The sequence below is a fragment of the Caenorhabditis elegans genome, chromosome III (assembly GCF_000002985.6).
Source record: "Caenorhabditis elegans chromosome III".
NCBI classification, from domain to species: Eukaryota; Metazoa; Nematoda; class Chromadorea; order Rhabditida; family Rhabditidae; genus Caenorhabditis; species Caenorhabditis elegans.
The window spans coordinates 9,602,775-9,618,879 of NC_003281.10; the positions used below are offsets into that span (position 1 = coordinate 9,602,775).

The 16,105-nt window shown below is 36.7% G+C and overlaps 5 protein-coding genes and 5 non-coding genes across 12 annotated transcripts; 6 read left to right on the forward strand and 4 right to left on the reverse strand.

Annotated features, from left to right (window-relative positions):
* Positions 1–228: 228 nt before the first annotated feature.
* On the reverse strand, positions 229–5,976 carry clec-161 (C-type lectin domain-containing protein 161). Its single transcript, NM_066724.5, has 11 exons — positions 5,792–5,976; positions 5,363–5,487; positions 5,077–5,313; positions 4,878–4,949; positions 3,575–4,828; positions 3,159–3,313; positions 2,952–3,066; positions 2,822–2,907; positions 740–1,000; positions 447–558; positions 229–393 (listed from the first exon to the last, which is right to left on the reverse strand). Exons 1-11 carry the CDS (start codon positions 5,911–5,913, stop codon positions 344–346), a joined length of 2,589 nt encoding a protein of 862 aa, NP_499125.3. The 5' UTR covers positions 5,914–5,976; the 3' UTR covers positions 229–343.
* On the forward strand, positions 3,232–3,381 carry F58A4.22. The gene has a single exon (NR_052621.1). It is a non-coding gene; the product is annotated as an Unclassified non-coding RNA F58A4.22 (non-coding RNA).
* F58A4.21 lies at positions 4,693–4,840 on the forward strand. The gene has a single exon (NR_052622.1). It is a non-coding gene; the product is annotated as an Unclassified non-coding RNA F58A4.21 (non-coding RNA).
* F58A4.19 lies at positions 4,913–5,137 on the forward strand. Its single transcript, NR_052623.1, has one exon. It is a non-coding gene; the product is annotated as an Unclassified non-coding RNA F58A4.19 (non-coding RNA).
* Positions 5,287–5,433, forward strand: F58A4.17. The gene has a single exon (NR_052624.1). It is a non-coding gene; the product is annotated as an Unclassified non-coding RNA F58A4.17 (non-coding RNA).
* Positions 5,977–6,615: 639 nt separating the features above from the next.
* On the reverse strand, positions 6,616–9,423 carry bbs-4 (BBSome complex member bbs-4; the record flags this gene model as incomplete). Of its 2 annotated transcripts, NM_001268084.2 has the most annotated exons (9): positions 6,616–6,862; positions 6,911–7,018; positions 7,124–7,328; positions 7,382–7,516; positions 7,567–7,634; positions 7,752–7,980; positions 8,025–8,228; positions 8,993–9,294; positions 9,349–9,423. In NM_001268084.2, 9 exons carry the CDS (start codon positions 9,415–9,417, stop codon positions 6,794–6,796), a joined length of 1,389 nt encoding a protein of 462 aa, NP_001255013.1. The 2 variants fall into 2 exon arrangements, with proteins under 2 accessions (NP_001255013.1, NP_001255014.1); NM_001268085.3 differs by lacking the exons at positions 8,993–9,294; positions 9,349–9,423 and having other exon boundaries at positions 6,794–6,862; positions 8,025–8,143.
* An 86-nt stretch (positions 9,424–9,509) lies between these two features.
* On the reverse strand, positions 9,510–11,507 carry pri-1 (DNA primase small subunit; the record flags this gene model as incomplete). 2 transcript variants are annotated; one of them, NM_001268086.3, is made up of 7 exons in its annotated part: positions 9,517–9,726; positions 9,774–9,891; positions 10,271–10,355; positions 10,408–10,713; positions 10,762–10,972; positions 11,101–11,359; positions 11,406–11,507. In NM_001268086.3, the coding sequence occupies 7 exons, from the start codon at positions 11,503–11,505 to the stop codon at positions 9,573–9,575; spliced, it is 1,233 nt and encodes a 410-aa protein (NP_001255015.1). In that variant the 3' UTR covers positions 9,517–9,572. The 2 variants fall into 2 exon arrangements, with proteins under 2 accessions (NP_001255016.1, NP_001255015.1); NM_001268087.3 differs by lacking the exons at positions 10,408–10,713; positions 10,762–10,972; positions 11,101–11,359; positions 11,406–11,507 and having other exon boundaries at positions 9,510–9,726; positions 10,271–10,352.
* A 200-nt stretch (positions 11,508–11,707) lies between these two features.
* Positions 11,708–12,558, forward strand: F58A4.6 (DUF4807 domain-containing protein). The gene is made up of 5 exons (NM_066726.6): positions 11,708–11,756; positions 11,805–11,932; positions 11,982–12,152; positions 12,196–12,341; positions 12,390–12,558. The coding sequence occupies exons 1-5, from the start codon at positions 11,717–11,719 to the stop codon at positions 12,508–12,510; spliced, it is 606 nt and encodes a 201-aa protein (NP_499127.3). The 5' UTR covers positions 11,708–11,716; the 3' UTR covers positions 12,511–12,558.
* hcp-3 (Histone H3-like centromeric protein hcp-3) lies at positions 12,532–13,696 on the reverse strand. Its single transcript, NM_066727.7, has 4 exons — positions 13,588–13,696; positions 13,290–13,536; positions 12,939–13,241; positions 12,532–12,886 (listed from the first exon to the last, which is right to left on the reverse strand). Exons 1-4 carry the CDS (start codon positions 13,677–13,679, stop codon positions 12,662–12,664), a joined length of 867 nt encoding a protein of 288 aa, NP_499128.1. The 5' UTR covers positions 13,680–13,696; the 3' UTR covers positions 12,532–12,661.
* On the forward strand, positions 13,512–13,532 carry 21ur-9360. Its single transcript, NR_052625.1, has one exon.
* Positions 13,697–16,105: the final 2,409 nt, after the last annotated feature.

The window sequence follows — 16,105 nt, forward strand, 5'->3', positions numbered from 1 at the left end:
GGACAAATAACGGTGCCTTGCCGAAACTTTTGTGGCGCAATCATTTTCATTGGAAATTATTCGGTCGTGGCGAGACCGGGTACCGTAGTTTCGCATCTGTAATTGCCTTCGCATCTGGATCATAAATATCTTCATAAAAATCGAATTTATTGATTTTTGTGCATGTCTGTTCACCTCTAGCCGACGTTTATTCTCGATAAAATTGTTAACACAAGAAAAATGGAAATATGGGATTTCATGTGAGAAATTGGTTTATTATCTAACGTCGGACTAGAATTGAGTGTGCAACAAGAAAATTTGAGAGTTTGAGAAAATGTTGGTATTATATTAATTATTTTAAATGTCAAATCTTTTTCGATGAATTATCAGTATCCTTGTAGACGAACGGAGTTCCTGAAAATATAGTTCAGTTGAATTAAAATTCTTTTGCTCAAAAAAAAATCTACCATTTTTCATCGGAGGTTTTGAGCAAAGTACAGAGCGTTGAGTCTTATTACAATCGACGCTTACAAATCGGAACTGACTTCGACAATTCTCGTGGATTTCGTTCCCAGTGAACTGAAAATTGAAGATTGAAAATTATTTTTATTTATTATGGATTCTCTCAAACCAACTCAGATCAGAAACAAAACGCTCCTAAAAGTTCGGTGAGACCCAATCAGAAAACAGCATGTGCCGTTAAATACACGTTTTCAAGAAATTACGGTATAGTCTTATTAAAAGAATCCCAAAACCTCACCACAGTGCACTTTTTCTGTCTTGGCATCTTCTCCGTCCATGGATCGAATTGTAATCCCTTATTTCCATCTTCCCATCCAAAATCTCGATCATATTTAACATATCCAATCCATGTCTGTTCGTCTACAGTATAGTTCTTCTCGGTTTGTACAAGAGCTGAAACGAATCGAGCTTCTCCTTCATTTTGCACGGATGCTACGTATGAGTTCTCAACTTTGCAAACTTCGCGAGCTTCACTGAACTTCTTCGATTGGTCGATTCTCTGGAAGCGTTTTATTTGATAATTAATTAATGGAAAATTTCATTTTATCTAGAGTTGTATTTTATTCAACTTTGACAGCTTATACATAGCTCGGTTTGTTTCAAATATTACTTGGTGAATAAAACACTAAAAAACTATAGAACATCTATTTGACTTTATTGATTGATTTATTTAACATAACTAATGCAATTTACAATTGTACAATTGAATTTTGAGTGTTAAATAAAAGATAAATAAAGAGAGACTAACCCAGAAAGAGTACGTCTCGAGTTTGGGACGGGAAAGGAGAGAGAGGTAATGTGGTAGAAGAGATCAATTAGAAGCCAAAGAGAACCAGCGGATAAAAGTTAATACCGGGGAATATTGAGATCGAGAAAGTTAGAAAACTGATAGGGGGAGAGAAATACCGGTATATTTTTGACAAGATTGTTCCAAATAGGAATGGATTTGGCAAAGAAATGAGAGGTGCATGTGTCTTTCCTAACCAGAATCATGGGTCTCCTATTGGAATTAGAGAACTTGACAAACTGAGTTAATTTAGAGAAATGAGTAGAACCGGTAAGAAGTCTATATAATAGTTTCATTTGAGCTTTAATTCTAGTGTGTCTGGTGGAGAATAGTTCCATGATGCACAGTCTGTTTTCGTAAGAGGTGAATTTAACGTTGCACCTTTGCAGGACGCGTTTGGTGAAGGTCCTAAGCGGTTTTTCAAGTATGGCAGAGAGTGAGGAGTTGGGGGAAGGGGAGTAGATCTCAGAGCAATAGTTTATGATGGGGGCAACGTATGTTTTAAATATGTGGCTATAAAACTTGTGGGAGTTAGAGGAGAACGCTTTGAGAATTTTCTTAGCCCTTAGCATGGCTAGGCAGCTAATTTTTATAATATGAGGTTCAAAGTTTAATTTTAAATCTGTGATAAGACCTAAATCGCGGACTGTGGAGGATGGAAGAATGGGGACATTATCCACTCTATACGTGTGGTTGGAGTTACGGGATCCAAGAGAGAGGACAGAAGATTTGGCAGGGGCAAGAGGAAGTTTGTTTTTCTTTGACCATTTGACTATAGTGTCAATCGAATTTTGGAGCGTAGAGGGATTATGATGGAAAATTTTTATATCGTCCGCAAAGCATGAGACGTGGATATTAGGTTCGAGGTCGATCAACAAGTCATTTATAAATAGTATAAAGAGAAGGGGGCCAGACACGGAGCCCTGGGGGACGCCTGAGGAAATGGGGTAAGCATTACTTGAGACAAATTTATTGATTTTAACTGAAAACGTTCTGAGGTGCAGGAATTCCTTGAACCAAGAGCATGTAAGTTTGTCTAGTCCAAACAGGGCAAGTTTTTTTAGGAGGATTGGGTGAGATACTTTATCAAATGCTTTCGCAAAGTCAAAAAAGAGAATGTCGAGAGATTTTTCATTTTTGAGGATCGAGTGATAAAGTGAGATGGAGCGCACTAGAGAGGAGGGGCAACTTCTGAAGTTGAGGAACCCATGCTGATGGGGAGAGAGCAGATGAGAGTATTCAGAGCGGATACGAGAACAAATGATGCGTTCCATAATCCGAGCAAATGGGTCTGTCAAAGAGATCGGTCTATAATTACTGGGAGAGGAGGGGTTTCCTTTCTTGGGTATTGGAATAATTACGGCGTGTTTCCATCGATTGGGAATAGCGGAGTCAGAAAAAGACTGCCTGAAGATTAAAATGGACCTGGACAGTTTGTTGGCAATTCAAAAGGAGCTCAAATGAGCTTCCAAAATTGAGCAGTGAGGTACAAGTATAATGGAGGAAGTAAACGCATTATTTCAAACATCATACCTTATAACACTTTCCGTTCTTTGCTGTTCCATCATGAGAGTAATAACTCCATCCATCTTGACAAGTTGTTTGTGACTTCAGTTTATCTAATTTTCAGAGTTAACATATTCTTGAAAAGTCCTTCACATACCTTTTCCAAGTGTCACCTCGCAAAGAACAGATTTTTGTACTTCTTCGCATGGGAAATCACCAAATTTGTATTGTGTTCCTTTGTGTGGATAGTTTGGAAGTTCGTTCCCGGTAAACTGAAATTATCTATCTGCTTTACAATTTTCGAATCTCAATGGTTATTTGTTTAATATTACAAATGATACATCTTCTGACAATTCCAACTTACCACGGTACAATCATTGATATTCGGAGCTCCTGGAAGCCATCTAGTAAAGTCCATTGCCGTCTCATCTTCATAGACATAATATTTCTGATGAATACGATTCAATCCAATCCATGTTTGATCCGAAAGTGCGTCAGGACCATTATTGTGAAGTAACGCTAAACATTTTATACTGGGGTCTTCCCGAAAACTTTTTTTTCGAAAGCAGCTTTGCCTTAATTTCTGAGCAGCTTTTCTTAATTTTCAACCAAGACAAATGCTTTTTTAGATCGATACGACATTTCTTTATTTTTTGAATTCAAGTTAAGAGATTAGATGAAAATCTGCCAAAACATTGGTTTTTTTCCCAAAGTTTTTTGTTTTTATTTTTTATCTCGGCATTTGGCATGAGTATTGTATAGTAAAATCCAAAAAATTACCTGAAAGCAAAAGTAACTGTCTCTCGTTGTGAATCGATGCCAAATGTCCACCCTTTCCAACACAGAACAATCGTGCATCTTCAAAGTTCATTGGCTTTTCATATCGTTTGAAACAAAGTGCTGGAGCAGTTGCATTTGTGTTAAATTGAGTCCATTCTGCCGGACATGCTGGATCCTTTTCAGATTGTTTTGCTACAATTGCAATTGGCAGAGCATTTGGTTTCACTGTTGTGATGATTGTCGTTAAATCGGAATTTTTGGTTGTCGTGGATCTCTGATTTGCAAGTGCTGCATTCAGAGACTCATCAATATCAGGTTCTTCTGTTGTAGTTTTTGTAGACTTTGGGTCTTCCGGCTTCTTTGTTGGATGTTTATTTTCAGAAACGACGGCTAGAGCCACATTCGCTGATTTCTGATCCTTGGATTGATCACTAGAGTCGCTTTTAGATTTTGATGCTAAAGCTGCAGAAGCTGCAGCAGAAGCCTTCTGTTCCAAGTTCAATGAAGCACTATCTTCACTTTCATCCTTCGAACTACTCTCTGACTTCTTCGAACTCTTTGCACTCATCGCTGCAGCCATGACCGCTTGTTCACTTGCCTGACTGGATTCAGAAATTGATGCAGATTCAGAATCAGTATTTGAACTAGAACTTTCTCTTCTCTTTGAGCTTCTCATAGTCATCGCTATTTGTTCAGCAATTGCCATCATCATATTCAAAGTCTCTTCATCAGTTTGAGAGTCAAAACTTGATGTATTTGTTGTTCTAGAATCTGCCCAATGTGCATTTAGAATATATCCACCAATTAACGAAGCAGCAGCTGATAGCAAGTCTTCCTCTGTGTACTTATCATAGTCATCTGATTGTGAAGCCATCTCTTGAGATTTCATCGCAATTACTGTCTTTCCAATTTTCTTTCGCATTTCGATTTCAGCAGAGTCATATGCTTCATCAGAAGACTCGTCGCTACTAGAATTTGCAGAAGAAGCTGAAATTGATGCCGACATCTCTGCATTTGCAACTTGACTTGCTGATAAATTGGCTTCATCAGAACTCTCATCCTTTTTACTGGATTCTTTCTTATCCGATGATGCAAGTGATGCTGATTTCTTTCTCTCGTCTGAAAGTGCTGCATTCATGGATTCATTGATATCTTCTTCATCCTTTTTTGATTCCTTTTTCTTATCAGATGCTACTTCCTTTTTCTCCTTCTTATCAGAGAGTGCTGCATTCAAACTCTCATCAATGTCCTTCTCTGAAAAAAACTCTTTGCAAGTCACGGAACATTTTTGTATTACTGTTACCTTCAGGCTTTTCCACCTTTGGTACTCGCTTCTTCGCCGGTGCTCTCATGGCATGCACTGGAGCCGGTCCTGCTGAAAATATAAAACAATAAAAACTCTTTAAAAGTAAAGAAAGTTAGGGTAGTATTGATCTTCAGAACGAGAAGTATGAGAAGTATACTTTAACTTCTTTTCTATTTAAGTCTAATGTTTTCCTTACCTTCGTTGGATTTTCCCTGAAATGTACACACGAATGGAAGTTTCTGACCGACTGGAACAGTATGCCAAAGACCTCCAATTGACATTTTGTCGATTGCAACTCCATAATATCGAGATTCTGGAGCCCACATGTCATTGAATTCGATTTCCCCACCATTTTCCCAAGCAATGTTACATTTCAGATTCGATGCTCCAACCCAGAACTTTGTCGAGTTGGCAACTTCTAGATCGGCGTTGGCTAAAAGTTTAGATTTTATTTTAAATATGTACAAAATGGAAAGTGTCACCTGAGTACAAGGAAGAGTCATCCTTATTGATCTTATCAGCTAATTGACCTCCCAAAGAAACACAATACCTTCTTGCTGCTTGAAAACTTTTTGGTGTGTTGTAGAGTTTAAAGCATGCGTTCAAGCTAGAAAAGTTAATTTATTTCATTTGTTGTTTAGATGGTTAATATTTTTCTGAGATTTTTTTTGAAATTTACATTTAAAATGGACAATTTATTCATCTAATTTATGTTGAACATTTCCGGCAAATCGGCAAACCGGCAAATTGCCGATTTGCCGGAAAAACGTCTTACATAAGTCTTAATTGATTAAATTTCTGGATTGTAAAGTTTAATCGGCAACAAATCAATAAAAAAATACATATTATCTTTTCACCAAAGATGAAATCGTTGTCATTTAAATAAAAATTGATATTCAAATTGAACTTACCTAGTAGAAGCCAATGGATTGACAGTACCAATCTTACACTCATAAAGTTCCGTTCGATTTTGAGCAAAGACAAGAATTGGCTGGAATAATAGTAAGAACCATAACGTGGTTCGTCTGTACATTTTGTGAATTTTCTCAAATAATGAAAAGTTCGCCTACTAGTTGAGGATGGCGGTGATGCTGAAACAGTGTGTGCAGAAGCTTTCCGTATATCACGTTTTATCGTTCATCCATACGGTAGGCGTCGATAAAATGAGAGCGTGTTTTATTGGAGATTCTCGCAAAATCTATCAAACCCGTCACCCCGTCACCCCGCTTTTTCAAGCCCCCAACACCGATTTTTTGTAGAGGCGGTTGTGTTACAAATAAAGGTTGGAGATCGGCAAAAAATATTTATGAATGTGGAACAGGAAAAATATTGAATTTTGGTATTGAACTTATGAAGAGTTCGGGAGACATAGATAAAAGTTAGTGTCGATTTCATTTCTGAAACAACTAATGTTAGTGGCATTCATTAAGTTGTTGGCAACATTTTGTCAAAGTTTGGCAGACTATCACACACTGAGATATAACCATTCAAAGTGGATCAATTGGGTCAATAGAGAAAACACTACTTTTTGCATAGTTTAACATTCTACGATATTTACTTGTTTAAATGTATTTTTGATGCTGGTAGTAGTTGCATACTTTTCTGTAATAAGCAGATTTCCAGTCGTGAGCAAACTTGTATTAATAATTGTGAACATGAAAACCTTTTTGTTGGAAAGGATGATGTGATCTCCCAACTTCAAAAACTCAATCAGAATCGTGATGCCACCTTTCAGAAAATATTTATACATAGATAGGTTAAATCAATGTACGCCAATCACTTTTTATGTTAATTTAAATGTAAATAACATAAATCCAATACGTTTTTAATTTTATTTTATCTATTATCGAGATGTTTCTGCAAAGGTTATTCATTAAAAAAATGTCCAGGTTTGCATGGTGGGGGACGGTTTGTTATTGTTCCGCAGATTGATCAGGCTGCTTCAACACACTTTCCAAAAGATTTGCAGTTTCCTTATTGTTCTGCAATCAAATTGTTTGCTTCGTGACTGCAGATGTTCATGGTCTCACCGCGCTACACTTGACCCCAGATGCTTGAAGATCTTTATATAGTTTCAATGCATTTGATGCTGCAGTGACGTCTTTCATACGATATTCGAAGATCGCGTAGTTTAAGATCTAGAAGTTATGATGGTGTTTTCGTATGCACATTGTTGCCACAATACCCATCCCATACAATTGCGGATATTTTTACTGGAACTCAGCACAAACAGAAATGCTCACCGTTGATGGATTTTTCTTTAGTTCAATTGATTTTTTGTATGCCAATCGTGCATTCTTATCATCATTCATATGTGATAGAATCACTGCCATCGCACCGACAGCTTTCGCGTTTTGTGGATAGAGCTCTGTGCACAATTTTATATAATGAAGTGCCGAGCAATGTAGATTCATGATATCATGAAGAACTCCCAAATTATAACTGATCCTGAATTAAATTGTATTATTATTACGTATAATTCAAGCCATTCCTTCTCGTACTTATAGTTTAAGGGATTGATAAAAGCGGCTTTTTTCAAAGCAGAATGAGAAGCAGCTGGTTTATTTCTGGCCAGAAGACCGATACCAATGTTGTTCCAGAGGCAACCGTTATAGTCACTCACATCTGCCGCAACACTGAAAATTTTCATTTTTATTTCAAATTGGATATGAAGCAAAAACATTACCGATATTTATTCAAAGCAACGTCATGATCAGAGTGATTTTGCATTATGGATCCAATTGTTAGAATAGCCTGAACTTTTCAATTTTAGAATTACATTTTATGGACGTTTTTCTTTTTATTTCATGACTGTGAAATTTTTGATACGTTTGTGACGAGATACAAATAACAGTTGAAAATTCATCTGACCTGACTATTGGCTGGATCATAAGCCAAACAATTTCCAAGTTGAACAAATCCTTCTTGTACTTGTCCAGTTCTGAGATAAATCAACCCAAGTAGATTCATGACTTCTGTATTATCTGGTTGTAATTTTAATGATGATTTATAGGCAGCAATTGCACCCGAAGTGTCCCCAAGTTCTTCACAAAGTCGACCCAGAAAGCAAATTAACGTGGCATCCTTGGCTATATCAGGTCTGAATTCAGAAGATTCGGTATTTGAAAAAAACGTATTGTTTACTTCATTAGAATTGTCCTTGCAGATTCTACAGGATTGAACGTTTTCCCTTGCACCTTTTCAGCAGGAAAATGATAAATTGCTCGAGCGAGCCAATACCAAACTTTTGGATTGTCTTTCATTACTTCACTTGCTTTTGTTAATTGTTCAACAGCAATTTGATGGCGACCAAGTAGGAAATTACATCTTCCAGTTTCATAAAAATATCTGTAATAAATAGATAATTATTTGAAATTTTCCTATATTTAAAGGTATTCCTTTACTGGTACAAGAAAGAAGTTGGCACCAACGAGTTTTGGCAAGTTTTGGCAACTCTCTTGTTGCATCTGACATTGAAATTGACATTTTATATATTATTTGTGAAGTTTTTTCAATTAAATTATATTAATTTACTGTAAAAAATGACTGAAAATTAGAATTTGTATAGTTTGTTCGCAAAAACTTGAAACTATGCACTAAATTTTTTACTAAAAATCCTGGAAATTTCATAAACGTATTTTTCATTATCAAAATAATAATTATGTGGAATATAGAACTTGTAGCTAGTACTGTGACTGAAATTGTGGCGAGACCCACTCAAAAAACAGCGTGTGCCTTTAATCGAATTCTTACGAAATTACAATAGTTTTTCAACATTATTGTTAACAATAAATCACAGTAAATCGGTGACATGAAACCCTGAAAAGAATTTCATCGATTTTTAATAGTTTTTAGTTTTCCAACAAATAAATTTGTTTTCAACGGAAAACTATAAAAATCGATGCGAATTATAATCGATATATCGAACGCGGCAACGAAAGTTCGAAGCTACAGTACTCTTTAAAGGCGCACACTTTTTTGGAAACAATAAACAAAAACTTGTCGTGTCGAGACCGGGTACCGTATTTTTGGCGCAAAAATCGTTAAATGAAGCGCACCTTTAAGGCAAAGTTTCCTTTTTTCACTAATTTACCATATACGGCCATATTCACCTTTTATTTTTGCCAGAAAGCTCATAAGCTTTATGAAAGCATTCCATCGCTTCTTCAAGTTCTCCTTCATTTCTTGCAATTAGTCCACGAACATGAAAAGCAGCTTCATTTCTTTCAAGATATTTGCTTTGAATTTCTCCAATTATTGATTTGCACTCAATATAGTCGCCTTGGGCAAAATAATGATACATTAGACCATTTAATGAGTTACAATCGAGAATTTCCACTCGTTTTGGAGCAGACGGAGCACGTTCTGGTGGAGGTGGTGGAACATCAAGGGATGTTGGTTCAGGTACTACTTCCTGATGAACAGAATTATAAACGAAAAAATGTTTCAAATTATTTCATTAACTCACTTCTGGATTGTCCTGTTCATTTGGAATAACGTCAGTTCCAATAATTTCATCTTGATTACTCGCTTCCATTTTTAATAAGCTATGCACCCTCAATAACTGCCTACGTCTTTCTCCTTGCCGTTGCCATGGAAACTCGCGGACGCCACATGCTATAAAAGGTCTCGAGAAAAAAATTTATTGTTAAAGTAGAAATCATGTTACAGTATAAGAAAAATGAAAGTAATTTATGAAATGCAAGCCGATACAAACTTTTCAAAGTTTTCAACGTAAGGTGCGAGAGCTCCATGCTTGTACGCCAGGAATTTTCGATTCTTCGAATCCTCGTTCTCGTCGTTTCCTCGTTCAGCCAAAAGACTGCTCAACTCTTCCACGACATGACTGAAAGTTTTTGGATAATACTATTAGAGAGACGACTTTTTACTTACTCAATTCGAGGACATTTGCTTACATCGAACTCTTCAATTTTACCGACATTCAGAGGAACTGCAACGTTTCCGGTCTTTGGATGAATGCAGAATGGGGATTTGAGCAAGTGATTTGTTCCTGTAAAATGTGACCGTTTAGTACGAAATCAACGCAGTTTCATCGAAAAATTAGGAAAATAATTATTTTTTGTTCAGAAAGTTTCAATTTTTTGAAATCTGTAGGGTGAGAAATTCTAAGAAAAAAACTATTTTCGAAATAAAGGAAGTTTTCAGTATTTATCGTAATTTCCCAAGATTTTGACATGCCTTCTTAAAGGAGCACGGATTTATTCAGATGGGTCTCGGTGCGCAAAAAGTAATGGTTGTATTTTTTTTTCGCGCCGAGGCCCATCTGAATAAATCTGTGCACTTTCAAGAATGCATGTCGAAATTTTTTGAAATTATACAGTTTCTTTTTGATTTTGAAACTATTTTTAAATATGTAAAAAACATTTCACCTGTAGATACATTAACATCAAGACGTGGATAGCATCGTTGAAGAACAAAGTAGAGAAGATAATTTCGGTCGCGACCTTGCATTTTCTGAAAATTGATTTATCTATTTTCCGACTGTTATCTCAAAGCTTCCACTTACAAAATCGAGAAGACCGTCCTTCGGAGAAAGCGATTTGCGATAGTCGTCATCAAAAAGCCCACGAATCATGTTCCAGCGTTCTTGTGGAGTTTTGTAAGTCTCGGAAAGGCTACGCAAGTCATCTCTGCCTACTTCTGACATAAACTTGTACTCTGTGATAAAATCTTCCTTATCCAGCCATCCCTGGTCATAGATCATCTTCTCGAAAACTCCATCTTTCAATGCAACGTTAAACGCGTCACGCACAATCGGCGGAACTTTCGTCATTTTGGCCCGACCTTCAGTCACCTCACATTGGCCATTTTTCTGTAAAATGAATTTTTTATTCTAATTTGGACAAAGAAGTTCTCGAACCTTGAACAAATTGAGTCTGGTCGCGATTGCAGATCTTTGATAATTGTTCAACATCCTCGCTTTTTTGTCACCGACCCAACAATGTACTCCACGTCTACCAGAGAAGACCCACATTCGTGCTTTGAAATCGAACATATCTTCCAGTTGGAAATCCAAGATTTTAACAGCGAGAACCATGAATTTCCAGCATTTTGGGCAGACGGTGGCATCTCTGAAAAATTAGAAAATCGAAAAGTGGGTTACAGATCATCTTAATAATGCCCTCAAATAACTATCTTTGCTAAATATATCAATATAAAAATAGAGATACGCGGAAACGGGATTTTCGTAAACTCTTACTTGCAACAATTACGAACTGGATCGTAGTCGGTCAAATCGATATCAAAAACCAATTCTCGTTCCACAGCTTGATAATCTGTATGTCTCTTGTTATTAATTGGCTCGTGATTGTAGACAGCTCCAATATCAAGTTTTTCCGGGTTAGTACTTGAAAGTGCTTTGAAAAATGCGTGTTCGTCATTGTAACTACGATATCTGATATGAACGTCATCTGCCAGAATGAATGCGAATTCTCGGCGGTTGAAATAGTCTCCGTTATCTGCAAATTTCAAATTTCGTTAAGAAAATCGAAATTCGAAACTCACTTTGTCCGTAGCGGAGCCATTTTGTGAATGGTTTGACTGGGAAGAAGTTTTTGTAGTATATTGGCAAATCTTGTGGAAGTCTGATGGAGTTATAAGACATTTCTGAAAAGAAAAAAAACTATAAATATTTGGTTCAATTGAAATTCAAGCTAAAAAAAGATGAAATCCTCAAGAAATAGGCACATATGTAGTGCGGTAAACTGGTTTAAATTCCAATTTCGCGGCGTGTACAACAGGGCGCGTTTGCATTATTTTATTTTTCTCTAAAAGACCATTTTCTCTCCATTTCTATACTCATTTTCAGTGTACAAATGAATTCAATAAAACATTCTACGGAAATTCCATCGACCAGTAAGCTGTCAGATAAGCAAATAATTAATTAATATAAAATAATTGCAGGTACCCAATCACTAGTATTCGAATTCACGAATTTGGACGATTTGTACGGATTTTTGAATATTCTCCAGTGTCGTGAAGAATATTCGTTTGCTCAAATACGTGCCTTCTATAATATTCCCGTCGATAAGGTAACTAATTTATCTTCTATTGCCAGAAGTTATTATATTTAAGCTTCAGAAACTTCTTGTCAACATCCAAGTGAAAAATCCGGCACAAAATCTCGATTATGCTTGGGAAAGACGTTTGAAACACCATTTCCGATACATGCTTGATCTCGAAAAGCTCATGTGGAACTTGTCTACTCTAGGTGGCGCTTATTCAGCTATGGGAGATTTCGATGCAAATTATGTAAGTTATCAGTTTACACTTTAGTTTAACGCTAGCTTTTCAGGCGAAAGTCGCTGCAAAAATTACTGCTCATCAAATCAACTTAGCGAAAAAATATGGAGATCCAGTTATTCTTGCACGATGCTACCTGTATACCGCCCTCGCAGAAGCACAACTCGGAAATCTCTCGCATGCTGTTAATATTGTTAGGTTGGATTCTTGAAAGTAGAAAAGGCTTATTTACGTGGTCAATTTCAGAGCAATTTATCACTGGGCCAAACAGAATCCGAACACGGATATTGTACAAAGATGCTGCGAAGGAGTCTATCAGAAGCTTCGAGCTATTCATATTTTCGGAAAAGCTAGTTCGAACAAGTGATTAAATAAAATGTTCTCATTTACAAGTAATGAATCTTTATTATTTGACAAATAGTAAACGTGTTCACGGTACACAAAAGATCAAACAGCGCTAAAATTGATGAGATAAATATGGCTTGAAGATCGAAAAATGAGTATTGCAAATATTGTTATCAGAGATGTCGAAGGCAGAGACGTCTGTATAACTGAATATCCGTTGTCATGAGTGTGACACGTTTCGCATGGGTGGATATAAGAGACGATCCTTCGAACATTTCGACCAAAAATGCTTCCGCCGCTTCTTGAAGAGCACTGATGGCGTCAGAACGAATACGGCAGTCGGCGCCAAATGGAGTGGAAGTCTGCATAATTTCGCGGACGAGGCGTGCGAACGGAGCCTGAAATTTGGAATTGTTTTAATATAGTTTAAATAAAGTAAAAATTGTATACCTTTTGAATCAGAAGGTCTTCAGTTTTTTGGTACTTGCGGATCTCTTCCAATGCCTTCTGGCCCGGTCTATAACGTCTCGTTTTGGTGACTCTGTTCCTTCCGGCTCTCATCCGCACGCGATCGGAGCTCGATGGGCCAGTTCTATTACCACGATCGGGGTTCGATGGGCCAGCTCTATTTCCATCGCCATTTGTTCCATCCATAGAATAGTTTTCTTCGTCGGAGCTATCGTGTCGACGGTATGAGGGCATATGATGACGGCCGTGGGAGTAATCGACAAGATTCGTGGAATTTCTGCCGACCTGAAATAAATTTTATGTTGTTTGAAATCATACAAAATTGAAACTAACCGTGAAATCCATAGACGAAGCTCTTCTCCGAGCTTGCTCTTTTCGCGCGTGATATTCGTCTTCGGCTTGCTTCAACTTCAAGACATATTGATTCCGTTTGCCTGTGACCAATCGAATTTTGTGGATGTGCGCTTCAGTGTAGTCGTTGGCTGCATCATCCTCAAGCTCCTTCTTATACTGGTTCAGAATGTCGATCAAATCGTTGACACCTGCGGCGCTTGTGTTGAATCCCGGCACTGAAGTGACTCTGAAACAGCAGACATTAATTTGTAGCACGAAAACAAAAATCATCACTTACCTTTGCATGTCATGTTTGAGACGTTGCATGATCCTTGTGACGCTCTCATTTTGCTCGGCGATTTCCTCAATAATTGGGGTGTCATCGGCCATTGTTCGAAGATTATCCTGATAAAATATAAAATTTAGAAAACTGAAGCTAAATTAAGACGATTTGTTTGAAGGTTAAAAAGGAATTAAAGAAGCAATAAATGCGAACGCAGTTTAAATAAGTAACGATTGGCGGCGAGAGACGCAGGGAAATACGCAGACGACATCACGCTAAAGTGCACACAAAACAACATAAATGACGGACTCAACCCCGGGGGTCGCCTAATTAATCAATATTTGGGTCTTATAAAAATTTAGTTCAGCTGATTGAACAATTGTGTTGTTTTTTTCGAAAAAAAAACGATTCTTCATAAATATTCCATCAAAACTTCACGAAACTTGGACTGCCTTGGGCTGTGTCTCGCATACAGCGATAATATATAATATGAGATTAGCTGTATAATTTTTTATCGAGATAACTTTGGAAAGTGCAGTGAAAAAACAAATATTCGCCGGAGAAGACAATGATTCGGTGTTTTTCACGACACTCTGGAGCTTTAACACACAAAAATGTAAAAATAGTCTGATACAAAAAGGAAAAAAAAAGAAAAAAAATCAAAATAATTCCTAATTTTAGGTGACAATAATCTGAGAGTCACCATCAACAGACAAAAGAAAATTCTAGAAAAGAAAAACCAAATTTTCGCGCTTCCGCGCGCTTTGAAAAACTAAAATGTGCAAGTAACACGAGAGATGCGCCAGCAACTTCCGCTTGCGCGGAAGGCGATTATTCAAGCAGGTCTAGAAATAATAATTAGAGCTAATATTCTCTTATAATCGAAGAACGCTTAAAACTTCGCTGCAAAAAAATTATAATAAATTTATATTTGGACCTGGTAATCCAGTGTTCGATAAGCCGAGTCTACTGCAATGACATAGCACAAGTTTTCAATTCGAATCACGTGGTCTCATGAGACGTCTCATAACTGATCTATAGTTTTAAATAGGATTTTTTATATATGATATTAAAAAAATTCAAAAAATTTTTCGGCCGGAAAAGTGTGCCTGCTAACCGAGTGACAATGGTTGGAAACTACGTCTCAATTACCGCTTTTTTCCATGTTTTTTCCCATCAAAACAGCGAAAAATCGAAAAATGAAACACTTGATCCTGACACCAAGTGATTCAGGAAAGGCTCGTAACTAGCAAACCTATTTTATTTCGATGAGCTTTCCGAAGCTTGTTGAAAACATATAAGCCAACTTTTATAATTTTAAAATACCAAAAAAGTCTAAAATGCCAAAAAATTCGGCTAATCGCTCTGTTTGAATTTGAATTCCCTCCAAAACAAGAACTGCAATACCAATTAGCAAATTGCTCCGCACACTTTTCCACCAATCAGACAAAAAGGGCGGAGTCCGGAAACGCTGATTGGTTTCTTTCTTTATTTTTTATTTCTTTTCAAATACCATTATCCCGATAGAACGATAGACATGACATGTTTTGCAAAGTTAATACTAAACTTGTTTCCAAAAAAAAGTGTACGTGTTCCGTGTTGATTCATTTTCCTTTCCAATTCTGTGTCTTTAGAATTTTCAAAACACCAACACACACACACACACGGAAACCTCTTCAATATCACTTTTGCAGTATTGTCTCTCTCTTTTCTACATTCTGCCCAAAAAAAGATTGAACACATGAAGAAATATTCGCGACGACGAATGGGGTGACAAACTGTGTAAGAATACTATCACAATGATGCGTAAAATGCTTTCGTGACGTCTGTCACTAAACAATTGAATTTTATGAGCGCGTCGAGATGTTCTCAGTGAAAGGAAACATTTTTAGGTGTACATAATTGGCACAGAAATCATAAGGAAAAAAATCGAAAAAAAAACCAAAACTGCAGCTGAATGAATTTGAATTCTTGAATTTCAAAACCTACGGAGTCGGTCAATATTCTATTCGTTCACGGTTTTACAGTGATTTGCTTGAGCTGTTCGAATAACTCAAAAGATATGTTAGCAAAATATTTTCAACTGACCAGATGTTGCAAATTACTTTTTCTACATTTTTATTTATGTCAAAATTATTATATAACTCTATTTCGGATCAAGTTACAGCAGCTGAGGTCCTCCTCAGACTTTCATAATTCATGTTTCATGCTTCGTATACTTTTTCCTGATCAATTTTTTACACAACAATAAATTGCAAAATGTAGGCATTTTTATGGAAAACATTTTCATATTAAACTTTGTTCCATGAAAACACCCAGTTTCAAAGTTGTGGTCTATTTAGAAATTCGATTCAAGAACTTGCCCGCCGGATGTCAGCAGCTTCAACTATTTTCAAAATAGAGTTTTATAAATTTGACATTAATATATATGTAGACCAGATAATTTGGAACATTTAGGTAGTTTAATGTATATTGCTAGCTATTATACATAGTTATTGAGTTATAAGTGTTTGAACAACTCAAGCACACCAGG

What these genes read in the sequence shown, in the direction of transcription:
- F58A4.6 (NM_066726.6), top strand. Translation starts at nt 11,717, where the DNA reads ATGAATTCAATAAAACATTCTACGGAAATTCCATCGACCA. An exon ending in ATAATATTCCCGTCGATAAG is followed by an intron (nt 11,933 to 11,981) that starts GTAACTAATTTA and finishes TTTAAGCTTCAG; the next exon opens with AAACTTCTTGTCAACATCCA. An exon ending in CATGCTGTTAATATTGTTAG is followed by an intron (nt 12,342 to 12,389) that starts GTTGGATTCTTG and finishes GGTCAATTTCAG; the next exon opens with AGCAATTTATCACTGGGCCA.
- clec-161 (NM_066724.5), bottom strand. Translation starts at nt 5,913, where the DNA reads ATGTACAGACGAACCACGTTATGGTTCTTACTATTATTCCAGCCAATT. An exon ending in AATCCATTGGCTTCTACTAG is followed by an intron (nt 5,488 to 5,791) that starts GTAAGTTCAATT and finishes TAACTTTTCTAG; the next exon opens with CTTGAACGCATGCTTTAAAC. An exon ending in ATATCAATGATTGTACCGTG is followed by an intron (nt 3,067 to 3,158) that starts GTAAGTTGGAAT and finishes AGATAATTTCAG; the next exon opens with TTTACCGGGAACGAACTTCC.
- hcp-3 (NM_066727.7), bottom strand. Translation starts at nt 13,679, where the DNA reads ATGGCCGATGACACCCCAATTATTGAGGAAATCGCCGAGCAAAATGAG. An exon ending in CTCAAACATGACATGCAAAG is followed by an intron (nt 13,537 to 13,587) that starts GTAAGTGATGAT and finishes CTGCTGTTTCAG; the next exon opens with AGTCACTTCAGTGCCGGGAT. An exon ending in CTTCGTCTATGGATTTCACG is followed by an intron (nt 13,242 to 13,289) that starts GTTAGTTTCAAT and finishes AATTTATTTCAG; the next exon opens with GTCGGCAGAAATTCCACGAA.